Raw genomic sequence first — 19,589 nt, forward strand, 5'->3', positions numbered from 1 at the left:
CAGTGAAGAAAATTGACAAAAAAAAAAATAACCCACTTCTCATGGTGCCTCATATTTGCATGGATAATCTAATAGGTATCATTATTCTCATTTTTCATATGAAGAAGCCAAGAGAAAGAGAAGCTTTTTGTTTTGTTTTTTAAATTTTATTTATCTATTCATGAGAGATACAAAGAGAAGGCAGAGACATAGGCAGAGGGAGAACCAGGCTCCCTGCTGGGAGCCCGATGTGGGACTCAATCCTGAAACTCCAGGATCACGCCCTGAGCCGAAGGCAGACGCTCAACCACTGAGCCACCCAGGCATCCCAAGAAAGAGAATTTAAGCCCTAAGGATTTATAGATCATTTAGAGCTGGATGTAAAATCCAGATATCCTATCCACCTCTCAGAATAAGGAGAATAATAGAGGGATATTAGGAATCATCTCAATAACCCACTGAGTCTGTTGATATAGAAAACTGGGGTAGTATGGTTTACACAGCCATGCAGCTCTTGGGGGCAGAGATAGGACCATCACCCAGATTCCCTAAGCCCCAGGCCTGTGCCCTACCCATGAGTCCTTGGATCCTCAGGAGCCTATAACACACTTGCTCTGTCATCTTGTCACTGTTTCATACCCACCTGATAACCTCTGTCTTATTCCATATGGGCTGCTATAACAAAATACCACAGACTGGGTAGCATAAAGCAACAGAGATTTATTTTTCACAATCTAGAGGCTGAAGTCCAAGATCAGGGTATGACATGGTTGTGTTCTGTGGAGGGTTGTCTTCTGGGCTGCAGACTGCTGACTTCTTTCTGTTCCTCACCTGATGGAGAGAGCAACAGATCTCTCTGGAACCTATTTTAAAAAGGTATTAATACCATTCATGAGGGCTCTGCTGTCATATTCTAATCAGCTCCCCAAGGCCGATCTCTTAAATCATCACCTTGGGAGTTAGGATCTCAGCCTATGAATGTGATTGGTGGGGTGGGGGAGACACACAACCATCCAGATCATAACAACCCCCCTTACTTCCTTAGTCAACATAAGATATCATGACCCATTTCCATAAGAGCTCTAACACCCTCAACTCCCTTGTCCATCTCCCCCTCTATCATAGCTCCTACAAAAACTCTAGGCCGAATTCAATTTCGGTTGTTTGCACCCCATCACCCAGGCAGCTTGAATGTGTCTAGAGAACAGACACATGCTTATGTAGGCAGATCTCATGTGTAACTCAGAGTCACTAACCTCACTGGCTGCTGCCCCACCAACCTCCAGCCTTTCCTGGTCAGTTCATCTCCTACTCTTTCCTGGAAAACTGTTTCTTACCTGCTCTCCTTGGTCACTGTCCTCAATCCCTAGCTTCCTTTATCAGTGAGAAAATAGCAGTAATGAGAGGAGGCCTTCCATAGATGCCTATCACCATGTCTCCCGTACCCTGTCCCCTAACTTTTGCCTGCCCTGCTGTTGCCACAGATAACCTTTGGCCCTGTGAAAGGCCATTGGCATCACTTGTGCATTGGGATTTTCCTTGTCACCTGGTCAAGAGCCTCACTCTAAAAATTTTCCCTTCATCCCCTGTACCATCGATTTACCCTGTTACCCTGTTTACCAGATCATTCTCATCAGCACAGAAGCATGTTGCAATCCTGCCTTCCCATCTTAAAAGCTAAAAACAACAAAAGCCTTTCTTGACTCCATATCCCCTGCTAGCTACCAGCCTGTTTTCTGTCCTTCTTTATAGCAAACCCCCTCAAAATTCTTGTTTCCCCTTGATTTCCTCCTCCCACTCTTTCTTGAGCCACTCTAGTTAATGGTTGATGCCTACTTCTATACCAGCCTACTCCCTCCAGGTCACCATTGAGCTCCTTATTGCTGGACCCAATGTCATCCTCATCTTTCTCTACCTCTCAGCAGTAATCCTGCCCTGCCTTGGAACTCTTTCCCCTCACTTGGCTTCCACAATTCCATCCTCTCTTGCTTCTCCTCCTACCACACTGGAGGCTGTTTCCTGCTCTCTCTGCTCTCCACTGGGTGGTACAAGCCCACGACTCATCCCTTTCTTCATCACCCATTAGGGGAACCATGGTTCATGCCTTTAAATATCATGTGCCTCTCTATCTTGGTCTTCTTCCTAAAGCCTGGATTTGCATATCCAATTGCCTATCAGGTGTCTCCACTTTGATATTTATAAGCATATCAGATTTAATATATCTAAATCTGGTCCTTAGACCTGCTCTATCCATGCTCCTTCCCCATCTCCAGTAGCAGTAGTTCCAGCTTTAGATGCACAGGCCCAACTTCAGTGTCAATGCTCATTCCTCTGCCTCTCAGTCCTCACCTCCAATCAATCCATTGGCAAATTCTGTCCCATCATCAGAACATTTCTATCTTCACACCTCCACAGCTGCCACCCTGGTCACAGGGTAAAGAGAATTCCCAGAGAAGGGAGGGGCATATATAAACACCCTGAGGCAGGAGAGGATGCAGGACCAGCTTGTCTCAGAAGGGACTGAGGGGTGACTCTGGAGTCTGGGGAGCTGCCTGCCCTATGTGGGTGAAGACAAGTGTTGGCCACTGTAAAGCGGTCTAGCTGTCTGAAATGGACTCGGTCAGCTCTGACAGATATATGACTCTGTTAAGGTGTGTCCTCACTGTAGCTGCAGTGTATGTTGGGTGCATGTGTCCGTGTATGTGCTTTCACACGCACGCATAAATGTGTGTTTTCTCCCACCCTAGACATGTTTTCCTGGAATCAGAGCCCCCAGTATAGTAATGTGGTTTCATGTACAATCCACTGGGAAATAAATTGTTATGAGTCATTACTAGATCAAGAAAGCTAAGAGCTGGTCTGGTTCCTTGTTTCCTCTCTTCCCCAGTGTAGTGGCCTTGGAGGCCATGCCTTCCCTATGTCATCTCACAAGATGGAGCAAGTCCTTTCTGTGAGTATATAATCTGTGTTTACAGTACTAACTCAATGAGATTTTGTTATGCTAATAGCCATGCTGACCAACACAGTAGTCTATACAGGAGAAATAAATCTATTTCTGGTCTCCTGGGGCATCTAAGGATGATGATGGTGACAAGACAGTAGTTGTCACAGCCACCATTTGTTGAGCCTTTGAGGAGCTCTGCAGAGACCTTTGCAGATGTTAAACCATTCATCCCTCTCAGGGACCTCATGAAGTACATGTTTTGCTGTTACATAATAATCGTGTTCCTAAAATAAATTTTAAGTTATTTTTAAAATTGATTCTCTGGGGACACTTGGGTGGCTCAGCTGTTTAAGCAACTGACTCTTGATTTTGGCTCAGGTCATGATTTCAGGGTTCCTGGGATCGAGCTCCATGTTGGGCTCCGCACACAGGGAAGGAGTCTGCTTGAGATTCTCTCTTCCTCTGCCTCTTCTCCTGTTCTTCTCCCTCCCTCTCCTCCTCTCTCTCTTTCAAATAAATAAATATTTAGAAAAAAATAAAAAAAATAAATGGGTTCTCAACCTCAATGAGGAAAAAACTGCTCAGGAGCAAGAATTTTAGATGATGGGAATAAAGTTATTTTTCTTACAGAAATGTCAAAAATTAAGGTTTTAATTGCTATTAAGGAAATTTTGAAGTTATAAACTAAAAATAACAGATTTTCAAAATTGGCATAAGCCAATCTAAATGTCAATGAGCAAATGCTGAATTCTGTGGAAGATAAGATTCAGGTCAACTTGCTTCTGAACCATCAAAATAAATTGTGGTTTGGACCGACAGTGCTATTAAAAGGAAGCCCCCATTATACCTCAAGAGAGCTGCTAGCAAAAAAAATAAAAACAAATTTTAAAAATGGAAATCCCAATGGCAAAGAAGAATCAGTCACCCAACAAAAGTGGTCATGAGTGCTGAAGCATATAGGCTTTGTTTCCACACACGTGGGAACCATTTCTGATCATGACAGTCATGTAAACCAACAATATCACAAGTCCGTTTTCTCACTGAACTGATCAGGCTACATCCAGTTTGCATTATGAAAACTGTATAGCAGGAAAAAAGTCTGAATTTGATTTGACCAGTGAGGAAACCAAGAAAATAAGAGGACTTCATTGTTTATAGGGAGCAACTATAGAAATAGCCCCAAATCAGGGCTGTCTGCCTTTTTCACTTGCCAAGGTCAGGTTTTCCCCCTTATGTTCAGAGAGTTCCCCTGATGTATAGTGACACCTGTATATCCCCGTGGATGATGGTGCCACCTGAGCTAGGATTTGAGACCTCTGCAATTAGGGGCTGCCCTTCCTCTGTACTTACATAGAGCCCCAGCTCCATGGTTCTCTTTGTCTATCCACTGGGGGAGGCTTGGAGCTGCTCTGAATGACAGAGCCTCTCTGGCCCTTGTTGCTTAGACATGTTGACATTTCTGAAAGTACCAGTAGACCTGGAGAGCATCCAGGCTGCCTAGAAAAGTGCCTGAGGCTGGGGAACCAATTAATTTCATTACTAAAGTAAACAATCCCAGTGACCTTTGGCAGTTAGCACGCTTTGACGTTTTTTCCCTCCTTCGGGCCATGGCTGGGCAGCTGGACCTGCCACCATTCCCTGAGGGAAGGAAGGGATTTGCTGTGCTGGGGCCTTGCCCTGGCCTGCCGCTGACATACATGCTTCCGGCCTGGAGGCCTCTCACTCTGTCCTTCACCCACAGAGGGAAGCACTGAATGAGTCCTGCTGTTCTTGCCTTGCCTTTCAGTGAGGCAGGTGAATCTACAAGAACTTCTGGAGAATGCAGAGAGACAAGTGGGCCCTCTGGGAGTTGTGTTTGCCTCCAAACAGGATGGCTTCTGTCACCTAGCCCAGGAAGACCGTTGGTTCTTCAGGCTCCCAGATTTGCCATTCTTTCCTTATGATTCATTCATGAAATTCAACAGGCCCTTCCTAAAGCACCACCCCTGCATGCCTGGGGCTGTGAGGGCTGAAGTTGGGACAGCAGAGAGATATTAGATGTATTCTCTATTCCTGAGGACCTTCAGAAGTTAATGGAAAAATGAGACTCACATGTGATAGTCTGTGATAAGTTGAGATGGCCTATAATGAAGAGCTAAGTTAAATATTATCATTCTCCATGGTAGCTAAGATCACAGCTTTAGCATCAGGTGTCTGGGTTCAAATCCTGTCACCACCATTTTGGTCAAGTTTGACTTTGGGCGAGTGCTTTAACCTCTTTAGGCTTCTGTTCCCTTGTTATAGGGCTACTGAGAGTACTAGCCTTAATGCATTTTTATGGGAATTAGGTGGAATAGTGCATGTAAAGTGCTTGGTACAGCGCCTGAGTCATGGTCTCACTGTTATTACTAGCTACTGATACTAGTCATCAGAACATATTTGAGATGACCCAGTAGTATAGAAATCTTGAATCTAAACATACCAGGTTCTGTGTGCTGGTCTCCCTTCTCTCTTCCTTTTACCAGTGACTAGTAATCTCAACTGATCAGTTACTCAGTTAACAGGAGCCCTAGGGGCCAGTTTTAACACTTCCACCCCTGTAACTCCCTCTGACTGTTGATGATGCTTCACATGTGTCTCCTACACCCCAGTACCATTCTCATTTTTAACCATGTCCTCACGTAGCCAAGTAGATTACATAAGAGCCCTCTTAACTAGTTTCCTTGCTTCCTCTTTTAGACTCTGCCAAACCAGGTTTACTGTTGCTCAAGAAGACTTTCTAAAATCTAAACCAGATGATCATTCCCTTGCTCATACCCTTTGTGTGGCTTCCCAATACTCTGAGGAAACACTTGAGCCCAGATCCATCATGATGACCCACAAAGGCCCTTGCTGTAGGACCCCTGCCCAGATCTATAGCTTAATCACTTCTGTTTCTTATGTCATCCCCACCACCCAGCAATGCAGCCTGCTCCCCAAGTGCTTCTGGGTCTCAAGGCCCTCCATGGCCATGCACAAGTCTAGAGCCCTTTGTCCCTGTCTCCTGAAGACCTGTACTCATGCTTAAAAACTAAATCCCAACAACTTCCTTTGGGAAGCCTTCCTACCAGGTCTGGGTTCACTGGCTCCCCTCTGATATTTGGAAGGGAATATTCTTATTCATCTTTGTATGATCATATTGAAAAAAAAGGCCTGAAGAGATGGAAGAGATAGACGGATGATGGTTGGGTGGAAAGCTGGATGGATGATTGAATGGATAGATAAATGGACAAATTCAACAACAACAAAAAAAGCAAATCCTCTAATCAGATCTTATACCCAGGTACTTCCAGGAAGGTGATCAGCAGTACTGCAAAGCTTCATAATTCAGGCTGAAAAGCAGTATGCAATTCACAGCCAGTAGATTTTTTACCTTTATGCTGCTCACTATTACAGCAGGAAAGCTAAAAAAGAGTGCTGATCTCAAAGAGAGGGGGATAGCCAGGTGGACTTTATCTTATCACTGACCTGGCCTATGGCCTGTTTGTCAGCCTACCTCCTCAGGTCTGCCCTCATATGGGTTCCGTTCGGTCCTTTTCTCCATCCAGGCATCACGGATCTATTTTCAGCTTGAACCATGGCAGGAGATTTCCACCTCTGGGCCCAGGATGACAGAGCATGGCATGAGTGATAGAGTGGATGGCATAGTGATAGAGGTCATCATGGCCAGTTAGCTCCCATCTGCAGCCCAGTGCTGACCTGTGCCTCCACCAGGAGAATGTCACATTTCATGCTGTTCATTTTTCTGTTCAGGAGCTGCTCTACATGGGAATGCACCTTATGCAGCTTGGAACCTTCATCAGCTCCTTAAGGAAGGCTTTTCAGCCAGTTTGGTTAGCTAAGTAAACGTGAATAAATCCCGGGATGAGCTGGAAATTAAATAGAGCATCAAACTCCTTGTGATAGGGAGAACCAGCATGAGCCCCGCCCAGGCTGAAGCGGAAAAACCCGGAGGCTTTGGGAGAAGAGCCCGGTCCAGCTGCCCTGGAAGCCTCATCAGGGTTTACAGAGCAGCAGGCAGAGCACAATTGGCTCAATTTGGTTGTGTTTTTATTTTTGTCCAGCCACAAATACTGAAAAATGATTCCTTCCCTTCCTGGAGCCTTGGAGCCAAGCTGGCTTTATTTTTAGCTTCAACTCTGGTTTAGGGCTTTTAGCACACTAAACACCCTACCCGCTACAAGCCTTGGTGGGCTGGATTTTAGGATTTTTGCCGTGACTCAGGTCCTGGTCGCCTGAATGTAACTCTCACTCAGCTTTGTGCAGCTAGGACAATAGAGGGTGGTTCCAGACAGACCCACAGAGAGACCAGTTCTGGCCTTAGGGACCTCCAAGAGAGTTCTTTTCAGGGAGGGAAATGTATTCAGGGTGGATGGTTGTCTGGGCTGGGGCAGAGGGAGTGGCAACCCTGGATGAAAGGAAGCAGAGGGCAAAAAAAGAAGAGGGGGAAGAGGAAGGGAGCTGTCAGTTATTGCAAGGCTTTGAGTGGTTAGTGGTTCAGAACCAGGCGTCTGGAGGCAGACTGGCTGGGTCCAGATGTTATCCCTACCGCTTCCTAATACCACGGCCTGTGGAATGTACCCAACTGCTCCAGGCACTGTGTCCTCAGTCATGAGGTGTGGATCATATTGATGTCTGCCTCTGAGCTCTACTGCCTGTGACCCAGCCCATCCAGCATGAAGCCAGGCATCTGCCATGCAGTCAGGACTCAACAAGCATCATTTTTATTATCAGTGTGCTTCTTATTGCAGTGCTGGACGCTTGGGCATATACTGTGTCATTATGAATTACTGTAACCCAACTAAATAGGGTTATTTTGCACATGGAACACTGGCTCATTAGGTGTGGGACTCCCAAGGTCCCACAGAGAGATCAAGATACAGCCACACCTGAACCCAGCCCTGGCCAGCCCCAAAATCATACTGCCATGCCTCCTCTGGGATCAGTGCACCCACATGACATAAAGGCACCTATCACTGACTGGGAACTGCTCTAAACAAGCAACTAGATTACCCCTCACCCGCCCCTGGGATGCCTGCATGTTTCCTTTTTTTTTTTTTTTGACTTTTGAAAAGATTTTATTTATTTATTCATGGGAGACACGGAGAGAGAGAGGCAGAGACACAGGCAGAGGGCTCCTGCAGGGAGCCTGATGCTGGACTCCATCTCAGGACTCTGGGGATCACCACCTGAGCTGAAGGCAGATGCTCAACCACTGAGCCACCCAGGTGTACCTTGTCTTCCCATTTTAGTGACAGGAACACAGAGTAGATACTGGGAGTAATCGAAAAAAAACACCAGTCAAATTCATGGAAACGGAGAGTATAGTGGTGGCTATCAGGGACTGGGCAGGGTGGGGCGGGGTTGTTTGATGGGGTAGTGTTTCAGTTTTGCAAGATGAAAAGGATCCAGAGATCTTCACAATAATGTGAATATACTTAACACTACTGAACTGTACACTTGAAAACGATTGAGATGGAAAATTTTGTTACTTTTTTTTTTTTTTTACCACAATTAACAACAAATTTAAAAAGAGCACTGATGTGGGAGTCAGACTGCCGTTGGGGGGAAGCACAGAATTTGAGCTTATCCTGTCCAACTTCCCAGCCTCACACCTGGCCTTGTTGCAGTCAGGAGCTCACTAATAGAATCACTGGTCCATACCAGCCCCCACACACCATGAGCCCCATCAGGGCTGAGCAGCACACTTCTGACAGGAGCCTTATTCTGGAGTCTTAAATGCTCCTCTCTTACATGCTTTGCCCTTTATAACCTTCTTCTAGTTCCCTGTCCCTCTGAAGTGTTTGGCTATCAATCTGGGACAAAAGGGATAAAATACCAAATTCCCACCCAAGAAATCATGTCTGCTTGGCCCAGTGGGAAGAATGTGGACTTTGGGGCAAGAGTGAGGAAGAAGTTCACCTTTTCTTTTCTTCAGTTTGCTTAACTCTGAGATAGGATAATATGGTTGTCCCAGGTAACCAAATAGGCAGATCAATCTAAGGAAGAAATTCAACCAAGCTATAAGCTATTCTTTTGCTCCAAGATATTCTGGGGACAGATTTGGAGACGTTGGTTTGGGCACTCACTGATAAGAGATATTAGGAGAGAGACATGGGACAGGCAGGGAACGGGGTCCCCCTCTTGGCCTCCCACTCCCAGGAGAGCAGCCTTCTTTGAGGCCACAACAAGGTTTCAGGGTCCTTTGGAAGCATCCATGACCTTCTTTAACTGTTGGCACTAGTATTGGCCATTCTCAGGAGAGCGTCTGATTGGCTCCATTGCTGCCATCCCATGTGGGGTGTCCCTCCTGGGATGAGTTTACCTCCAGCCACACGGCATGCCCAGACTGTGATCTTTGACCCAAAGCTGACTGCTCCATTAGGCACAGTGGGGACTGTGTCCAGGGCCAACAGCACTTTTAGAGCCCTATGAAAATGCTTTCATTTTTTTTAAATTAGGAGGAAAAAAACCCTTTCAGGTCAAAGTAAATGTTATAATATATGATAATATATTTTATACCAACATAGTTATAAAATATGATTTAATTTTTGTATAGAGTTAGGGACACGCAAAGGCAAAAGTGCCAAGGGTCTGTGAAAGTTGTAGTGCAGGCCTACTCTGGGCCAAAGAGCCAGGCTGGCAGGGATTCTGTTTGGCCCCTCAATCCAGAGCCTCCTCTGCTTCCATAGTAACTACTATTTCCCCACTGCACCACCACCACTACCTAGGATAGAATATTCTCTCTAGTATTTTATCTCTTTTTAGGGATCCATTTTGCATATCAGTTTTGTCACTTGGCAATAGCTCCCTGGAGCACATGGCAGAAAATTTCAAAAGCCTCGTCTGGAATCTGTGAGAAAGAAGTGTGATCAATTACTGATGTCTGTCCTAAGCTCATCATGGAAAAATGGCAGTACTCATGCCATGCTGTGTTCTTGCCTATGACTGACCTTTGCCTTATATCCAAACTTGACTGCAAGCTTTGCAAGACAGAATATGTCTTAACATGATGTGCATCCCACGTTGAAAGATCTAGAAGGTCTTCTTATACCTGTTGACTGATTGATGGATGGATTGATTGAAGTGGTATCTGTGAATATACTTGATTCAATTTAATGTCCCCTGATATCCTTTCATTCTTCTTTTCATCTGTAGGCGCCTGAACAAGAATAAGCTCCAGGTCCTCCCAGAATTGCTTTTCCAGAGTACACCGAAGCTCACCAGACTGTGAGTAGAATTGAATTGTGTTCTCTACCTGGTGTCCTGCCTAGCTTTGGTGATACAGATATTGTGGCTACCTTTGTGAATGGAGCCTGGTGCCATGCAGAGCTTGACACTTAGGCTATGTGCATGAAGACTTGGGGCTGGGCTTCAACATAGTGTGGCCCCCACTTGCCCCTCCACACCCCAATTTGTGCTCCCTGTCTTCAGAGATCAGTGGCTTAAGTGGTCAATGAGAGCTAATGACTTATGGTAGTAGATCACTTCTTTGCAAGGAAAGACACGCTGCCATTTAACATGGGTCTGACCTTATGTCAGGGAAATACCCTAAGGATGGGATTTGAGGTAGGTTTATTTACAGGAGACACCAGTGGTTTCAGAGGGCATTGGGTGGGACTGAACATTTCACCCTCACCACCCTGTGGACTAGAATATCTCCTGCCCTTTGACCACCAGTCTGGGAACCCGTCTGGAGATCTGTGGTTTTGTGGGAAAAGGGAAGAAGCACCTTGAATTTTGCTTTATCTTTTGGAATGCTCCAGGATATAATGCAGAGGGAAGATTGGAGAAGCATCTGTGTGTTTACCCAGTGTGAGAGTGTGGAGGCTTAGGAGCTTGAGATGCATGTCAGAATGGAGATTGTGGTTCACATACTGTGGGTGTTGGGCAACTGCTAGTTAACTGATCGCGAATGGCTCCATGACTGTGGACCTACAAGTCATGCTGGCAGTGACTCTTGTAGCTTGTGGGCTGAACTGGCTTGGCCCAAGCCTTGATTTTCTGAATGGAGTGACAATGTCTGGCTGCTTAGTAGTCAAGCAGTGAGATTTACAGCCTGGCTGGGAAGACTCTAACATTACTGGGGAGACTCCAAACTTGCGGCCACCATTCACATTCCCGGTGGTTGTGTTTAATACCTATTTATGCCGTCAAACAATGCATGTAGGCTCCAGGATACGTTGGGAAATACAAAACACATGTCAGTGTGTGCACTTAAGAATAAGTTCTGAATTAGGAATCTGTATCTATATCTATGTCTGTGTGTACACATCCAGGAAGAGACCATATACATGAGTGTATTTTATTTTATTTTATTTTATTTTTTTTACATGAGTGTATTTTAAAGGGCGCTTTGTTGGAACAAGAATGGCAAGGGTTGCCTAGTGTTTAAGTGGTACAACAGGCCTGCTCGCCTTCTCTAGGACTCACTTATACCTTGTCAAGGTCTCCTCGAGCTGTGTACTACATTTCTCTGGCTCAGTCCACCTGGCTGCTTTGCTCGGCATGGACAAGCACATGCCTCCCTTTCCACCCTTCCTCTCTGAATCTACTTTGATGGGAGTGAGGGTAGATAAAGTGACATTCAGTGGCCTGAGTGTCTAGCCGAGCTGGATAAGCAATACTAAATGGGCATGCAGGCAAACAACCTGGTTTTTAATTTCCTCTTCCTGTATAGTTCTCCCCTTACATGTTCACTTAATAGCTGTCTCTCCACCCAGCACTACATTGCATCTTTTGACCTGATCCTAAATAATGCTGGCTGTATGCTCTTCATCTGGAATCTCAGCATCACTTTCTGTTTGCCTGAGAAAGTGTTTCTCGGGCAAACAGAAAGTGTCTGTGAGGCTGGGGCTGCTGGAAAGCTTTGAGCAGGTGGGGTCTGAGTGTTTTGCTTATTGCAGGACATCAGGCAGGCTGGTTCTTGCTCACAGAACATGACTTCACAGCTGCTCCCCATGGCCATCAAAGTGATGCTCATTTTGTGCAAGGCTGCTCTTGATCCCAGCAGAGGAGGAATTTCAGGCAGGAAGATGCTGGGTGCCAGGTCCAGGCAGACAGCCCAGGACATGGGAAACCTCAGGATGATATCCTGTCACTTTCTAACTGTGAGAGAGATTGGGGGAGTCACTTTCCCTTCTGTGCCTGAATAGCCTCATCAGTAAAAGGCAGACCCCACCCCCCTTTTATCTTTCTTGCTGAGGAGCTATGAGTATCAGACAAGATATGAGTATCAGACGAGATCGTGTGTGTGTTTTCTAGGGTTCACAGTGCGGTGTGAGTATAATCACCAAGATAACTACGACTACGCCTACACTTCCCATCGTGTCAGCCTCACTCTTTTGTCTCTTTCTCTGGGATGCAGGAAGAAACTGGGAGTTGCTGTGAGCCCTGAAGTGGATGTCCCTGAGCTTTTACTTCAAGCCAAGAGCTGTGGCTGGAAAGGCAGGGATGACATTCCATTCATTTTGGTGTCTGTCCCTCTCCAGGTCCTAGCCAGACACAGAGACTGGCACACATCAGCTCTCAGTGAATGGGTAGATGAATAAGTGAAGGATATAGGCCTGGGTATACAAACAGTGCCCTCAGGCTTTGATTCTTTTATCCCCCATTCATTCGTTCATTCACTCATTCATTCATTCAATAGGCTCTTCTACTGTGCTTGTTCCAGCCTGGCCTCTGCTGGTTTTTCAGCTGCAGACATGCAGGATGCCCACTTCTCTCTGTGTCTCATCATGACACATTCTGAATGGCTGCCAAAAAGCTGAGAGCTAAATATAATTTTTTTTTATTGAAGCAACTATATTAACCCAGGTTTTGGCTATAATCAGCAATCCCTTTTTTTCTCTCTGGGCTTGATCTTTGATTTTTCTTAATGACCCTATTGTGTCTTTGTCTTATTTTGTCAGCCACTCCAGGGCCTTTTTGGAAGTAAGCAGGGTACAAATTAGAAATCAATAAATGTGCAATCATGAATGTGTATACATATGCCACTAGCTCTGTTTTAAAAGAGCATTGCATCTCAGTAGACACAGTGAGCCATTTTCCAGGGAATGCTAAATGTGGGTACTGTGTGGCTGTCTACTCCATAGTATGCCATGTGGGATAAGTAGCAATTCTGGACACGCCTTTTCCTTTCTTACTAGATCTGTAGACAAAAACTGCTTAATGCTCAGTGATTATCCAAAGAATACCTTTGGAAAGGCTATGGACATGTGTAATAAGATGTTTTGAGGAGTGATAGGAAAGGGAAATAATATTTATTGAAAGCCTGCTATTATAATAACACTACTAACCAGTGAGTGACAGAAATATGACTAAAGTTAGTTTAATCCAAAAAGGAAATATATTTGTTTATATGTCTGGAAAGTCCAAAAATAGTTATGGATGGCTTTAGGAACTGGATCCAGGGGCTTGGTGATGTCATTGGGACTTCATTTCACTCCTTCCATCCTGTATAACAGTGCACATGATGGTGGGCAAAAGCAGAAGACTCTGGGGGTACTAATCTGGCAGTCTGGGTAGAATTAACAGTTCTGCAGGAAAGAACCAGTGGTAGATTGCTTAGCTTGGTCACGTCTCTGTCTGAGCACATATGTCTGTCGTCAGTGAGGTGATGTCCTCTGACTGATCAAGTTTGGGTCATGGGTTCATTCCACTTGTTTGTGGATGGAGTATGGGTTTCCCAAAAGAAAGAATAATTCTGTTATCAGAAGATGTGGGGGAAGTGATGCCAAACTTGAAAACAACAGATGTCTGCAAGTTTATTGAGCATGTACTTTGTGCAGATTGCTGTGCTTTAATTGAACACTTTGGATCCTCAGTAACACTTCAAGGTAATAACAAGAGCAAACCCAATGACTGGCAGGTGCTGTTTTGAGCACTTTATGTGTAACTCTTTGATACTCCTACCAGCCCTGTGGGGTAGGTGCTATGACTACAACTGTTCTATATATGTGAAACTGAGATTCAAAGAGGTTAAGGACTTGCTCAATGTTAGACAACTACTGGTGACAGAACCAGAATTCAAATTTGGATAATCTGAATCTGGAGTCTGAGCTTTTCTCTACTATAGTTAGCTCCCTTCCTCAACACTCCCATTTTAGAGTAAAGGAAACTAAAACTGAGTTTAAATTATGCCCTTATGGCCCACATTTCTAAGAAGTAGCACTACCCTGGGGACTGTGCCTTAATGCTTGGATTTAACCTTTACACCAATACTGTGGAGGGAATCATTATCAAATCTATTTCTGAAGCTTAGAAGGGTTCTCTAACTTACCCCATAGCTGTATAACCAAGATACAATGGAACTGGGATTTGAATGTATATCTGTGTCATTGCAGAGTCCTTTAATTTTCTATCTACCATGCCAAGCTAGCTATTGTGGAGACCTGAAGTGAGGATAAAAAGGATTGCTGATGGACCTGTCATAAATCCAAGTGCATGTGTCAGTGCTTTGCTGGTCATGCCAACCCCATCCCCCCAGCACCATCGATTCATTGATCCATATGTATATTAGTGGTGTATCTGTCCTCTTCCCCTGTTTTCAAGCACATAGAGTACAAGCAGAGCATCCTAGAGCTTGGAAGTGCCCTGAGGTTTAGGCAATATCACACTGGTCTCTAAATAGACAGCAAGGTCTCTGTCATGACCTGGGCACTGAATAAATATTAGCTTCTCCACCCCCATCTTGACATAGATCACAAGGTTCTCAAGTGTCAGAACTGTGTTTCTGCTCTTCCTAAGTTCCCCACAGTTCGTGACCCAGAACTGAGCCTAGGGGCTGGCAGTACCATGAAGGGGTTAAAGGGTTATGAGACTGTGGACAAGTCACTTAACATCTGTGGGTCTCAGGTTCTTCATCAGTAAGATAAACAAGAGAACGTACTTGTCTACATCATTTTGAGGATAAATGAAAGTAACCCATGCACAGCCTTCAGCTTTGATTATAGCATATAGCAAGCACTCAATGAAAGACGGCTCTGGTCAACTCTGCTAGCTGACTGGTGTGAGCAGTGCATATGCCAGGGCTTTGGCATCTGTGATGTCAATACTTCAGCACCTGGCAAAGAGATGAGGGTGAGGAAACACTGTAGCTTGGAGTGAGAAGATCCCAGTCCTCAGACTGGCTCTACCACCTACAAGCTCTGTGGCCTTAGACATGTTACTTCACCACTCTAGGCCTTTGTTGTCTCATCTAGAAACAATGGGATGGAATACAGTCGCTACATGGCTTATAGGTTATTAATTTCTCCTTCTTTTTGTATCCCCTTCCAGCTTTCTCTCTTAGACATGGGAGGGGGAGCAAAGAAGTTCTGGTTATTTAGAGGTTAAAGTATCAATGCTGCCAGAAATCATTAGAAAAAAACAACAACAGAAAATGAGGTGAAAACAGTGATTAAAAGTCCTCTGGAAAAAAAAAAAGTCCTCTGCATTTTACCAGGGCACCTGGGGGGTGCAGTTGGTTAAGTGTCTGACTCTTGTTCTTCACTCAGGTCATGATCTCATGGTTGTGAAATTGGGGCCCGTACGAGGCTCCATGCTCAGTGCAGAGTCTGCTTGAGATCCTCTCTCTCCTCCTCTGACCTTCCCCCAACTCATGCTTTCTTTCTCTATCTCAAATAAATAAATAAATAAATAAATCTTTTAAAAAAAATGTTCTCTGTATTTTACTAATTGGAGAGCTTTAAGGAGACGAGGGATACAATGGTTCACACAACTGATTTTTAAGAGTTTGACTTCCCCGTATGAGGATGAGCAGACCACTGGGGTCCTTTTGGCCCCTGTGTTCTGGATTCATGTTCAAAGAGTGCATTCAATATTTGGTAGTGGTTTAAAACCTGTAGCTGAATAAACAGTGTGATAGCAGCAGAACAGAGGCCTCACGTTATTACCCACTCAGTTTTTCAAGGTATTTGACAGATGTAAAACAAAAATGCCACTGAGGTTAAACCCCCTTGCCCTCAGTTGGGTCTGTGGAGTTGAAAGAAACTTAGAAGGTTAATCCCTGAAGTGATTAAAAACAATATGAAGTGTGGCCAACCAACTAGCCCCAAGTCACTGGGCTGTTGTCACAGTGGATCAGCGTCTGTCCCAGAGTTAAAGGCTATGAAACTTCAGTTTCCAGGGAACTTATTTCCAGTGAGGGAGCCCTCCTCCCAACTCTCATTTCGCCTCACTTGATCTTTCCTTCCTGTTTACCATTGTCCTCTCTTGTCACCACCTTGTGTGTATATACCCTATATTCCCAAACAGGAAGCTACATTCAGCAAGGTGATCTAGTGTCTCTTTGAGGCAGCTCAGCATGAGAGTAAAGAATATGGCCTTTGGAACAGTATAGACCTGGGTTTGGATCCTACTCTCTGGTGACCCTGGGCAAATGGTTTCAACTTTCTTGATCTTAGATTTATTGGCTGTGCAATAGGAGTAATAGTCACAGCTCCTGTCTTTCCTTGGGCTGCTGCAGCAAAGGATCTCAGATTGGAGAGATCTGTTGGCTTAAACAACAGAGGTTTATTTTCTCACAGTTTGGATCCTGGAAGATCAAGATGCTGGCAGGGTTGGTTTCCGGAGGCCTCTCTCCTTGTCTTAGAGATGGTGGTCTTCTTGTGCTTCTTCATAGGGTTGTCCCTCTGTTCATTCTCAGCCCCAGTGTCTGTTCCTCTTCTCATAAGGACTGAGGGTTAGGAACCCATCCTAATGGGTACATTTTAACTTAATCACTCTCTAAAGACCTGATTTCCAAATACAGTCACATTCTGAAGCCAAGGGATTCAGATATGAATTCAGGGGCTGAGAGTTGGGACACCAGCCATAATAGCTCCCAAGTATATATTACATATTTGCATGGATCAGGTGCTTTATGACCTGCTTTTATGTATAAATTCTTACTCAATCTCAAGTTTAGGGGGTCAGATACTATAACATTTCCATTTTAGAGATAAAGATACAGGATTCTAGAGATTTGGACAGCTTGCCAAGGTCAGAGCCAGCAACTTGCAGAGCCAAAATTCAAACCCAAGCTTGCCTGACTCCAAAGCTCACATTCCTAACCACAATATTCTTACTGTATTTATGAGAAGTTAGTAACTAATTTTTTTTTTTAAAGATTTTATTTTTTAATTCTTATTTATTTATGATAGTCACAGAGAGAGAGAGAGAGAGAGGCAGAGACATAGGCAGAGGGAGAAGCAGGCTCCATGCACCGGGAGCCCGACGTGGGATTCGATCCCGGGTCTCCAGGATCGCGCCCTGGGCCAAAGGCAGGCGCCAAACCGCTGCGCCACCCAGGGATCCCGAGAAGTTAGTAACTAATTAAAGTGCCAGGCACCTTGTAGAAGCTCAATTAATGTTTGTCCCTTTCTGTCTTTGAAGCCTTAAATGGGCCCAGGCTTGTTGAATGATGGGGGTCCCATACCTCTAAGTAGTACCTTTTGCTGTCCGTAGGTCCCTTCACAGCCATCTTAGTCTTCCAATTCTGCACTACACTTGAAAACATAACTACATGCAATATGTGTCTCCATAAAACTCTATATCGATGTGAAACAGTGCTATAAAAGTGAAAAACCAGTGGAGAAAACAAAACCATACTACTCAATTTTCCAGCAGAGTTGTTATCTGATGTGGTGAAATGATAATAGGACAATGGGGAAACCAATCCATCAGGATGGTGGGGGTTTCAGAAACTGCCTGCCTGCCTAGAGCTAAATCCTAGAGACCCGTTACCCCTGTGCTAGCCCAGCCTTCAGAGACTAGGGACAGACCAGCCTTACCATCACAGACGTGGGGTCACTTTTTCCAGGGACACAGCCACCAAAAGCTCATGGAAAATATCCCTGCAAACTGGAGCTCTGGTCCCTCCTCCTTCTCCATTCCCCCACTCCCTGATCACTGTAGCCAGGCCCTGGCCTTCTGTTTGCTTTACAGCGTGCTTCATCAACTGCAAGTTTCATCTCGTGCTTGAAGACAGGTTTAGCTTTAATCTGCATGTGGACAGATAATGGATTACAGTGGGTGCTATGTGACTCTTGGGATTTCTGTTTTGCATGAGTTGCAATCTTTCTGTAGTGCTTTAAGCTAGAGCCAGGAAAGAAGGCCTGGAAGGTTTCTTTTCTCCTCTACTGAGGCTTTATCCAGCTGAGCACAGAAGCCTGTTGTCTATCCACAGAATTGATTACAGGCTAATGCTTTGAATTGTCTTGTAGATCCTTAAATAGTAGAACTTTAGAGTTAGGAATAAGTTATATAGGCCAGAATTTTTCAAAGTTCACTGTGCATCTGAACACCTGGGAATCTTGTTAAAATATGGATTCTCATTCTCTAGGTCTGGGGTGGGACCTAAGAGTCTATATTTGTAACAAGCTTCCAGGTAATGCTCCTGGTCCAGGACCACATTTGGTGAGCAAGGATCTAGGTTTCACTGCTTCTCAAACTTAGCATTTTTGGGGAAAAATCCCTTGAGATGTTGATTAAAATGTCGATTCCTAGGCCATGTTACCAAGACATCTGGTTCATTAGATATGGAATGGACCTAGGGTTCTGACCTTGTGAATAGGCACCCTGTATGATATGTTACCTGTAGGCAGGCATACTTTGAGAAACACTGATCTAGTACAAACCCTATTACTTCATAGATTTGGGAGCCTGCAAAAAACCAGGCATCTCTTGAACATCTGCTATGTACTAGGCACTCTTTGCCTATGCAGTCTTCTTGAGTTTTCCTGTCACGTAGATATTTTTGTGACTCCTGCACAGATGATGAAACTGAAGCCTAAGAGTTTGACTAACTCACCAGGAATATACCCAAGCCTTTCTGACCTCCAGTTCTACGGATTGTTTTCTACCTTATCATGTGCCTCTTGCTGAAACACGCCTTACAAAAGAGAGAGAAAAAACAATCGTGGATCTCTGAAGCTTTCAAGGCTCAGCATTTCATACTTCTGTGCTTATATGAGTGTAGATGAGCACATGCTCATACCTGAGATCAAAAGTATTAACACCTAAAACATTAAAACAGAAAATTTATAGACTTCAATGTATGTGTGTGAGTAGGTCTTCCTAAATTCCCTACAATGTATCAAAGATAAAGTTGGGTTTTATATTTTAAAACTCTTTGGCCCTTAGGGCCAACAGAAGAACTTTCTAAAGTGATCAGGTAATACTTCTACTGAGAACATTCTGCCAGCTTGAAAAGCTTTTTTGGTGGTTTCTTTCTTTCTTTTTTTTTTTTTTTTTTTCAGAAAGAAAACCCAAGCTGTGACTTTACAATGCTTTGGAATTACAGAATATGCTTGTAATTTTTACAATTCTGCACAGACTTCTTTGCCACATCTGGTTGATATTACTGGCAGGGATATATGGGGGAATAAACCATGGGCTGGAATGTGAAACATCCCACAAAATGAGTTTCTTATAGGTTGCTGCATAAAACATTTTGATTCTCCCTCTCTTTGGAAGGATGGCTTAAGTGATTTCATGGATTTAGTATTTTCTTTGGTTTGAAGGTAAGGTTTTTGCTGGTCTACTTGGTGGGGGATCCAGTATGGCTCTCTGAAGATATGTACAAAGGGTTAATCATTCTAGAGTCATGCTGTGGATTAGGGTGAGAAAAGCCACCCTTGAAGGAAGTCAGACCAACACTGGACAC

At 44.4% G+C, this 19,589-nt stretch overlaps 1 protein-coding gene and 1 long non-coding RNA gene across 2 annotated transcripts in view; one reads left to right on the forward strand and one right to left on the reverse strand.

The window, feature by feature from the left end:
- SLIT3 (slit guidance ligand 3) overlaps nucleotides 1–19,589 on the forward strand; it is a 591,462-nt gene that overhangs the window by 87,339 nt on the left and 484,534 nt on the right. The window contains exon 4 of the mRNA XM_077895576.1: nucleotides 10,100–10,171. Coding sequence (XP_077751702.1) covers nucleotides 10,100–10,171 — 72 coding nt within the window. The remainder of the gene's footprint in view (nucleotides 1–10,099; nucleotides 10,172–19,589) is intronic.
- LOC144311871 (uncharacterized) lies at nucleotides 680–6,831 on the reverse strand. The gene is made up of 2 exons (XR_013377367.1): nucleotides 6,438–6,831; nucleotides 680–842 (listed from the first exon to the last, which is right to left on the reverse strand). It is a non-coding gene; the product is annotated as an uncharacterized LOC144311871 (long non-coding RNA).

Source organism: Canis aureus, chromosome 4 (assembly GCF_053574225.1).
Source record: "Canis aureus isolate CA01 chromosome 4, VMU_Caureus_v.1.0, whole genome shotgun sequence".
In the NCBI taxonomy this organism is placed as follows: Eukaryota; Metazoa; Chordata; class Mammalia; order Carnivora; family Canidae; genus Canis; species Canis aureus.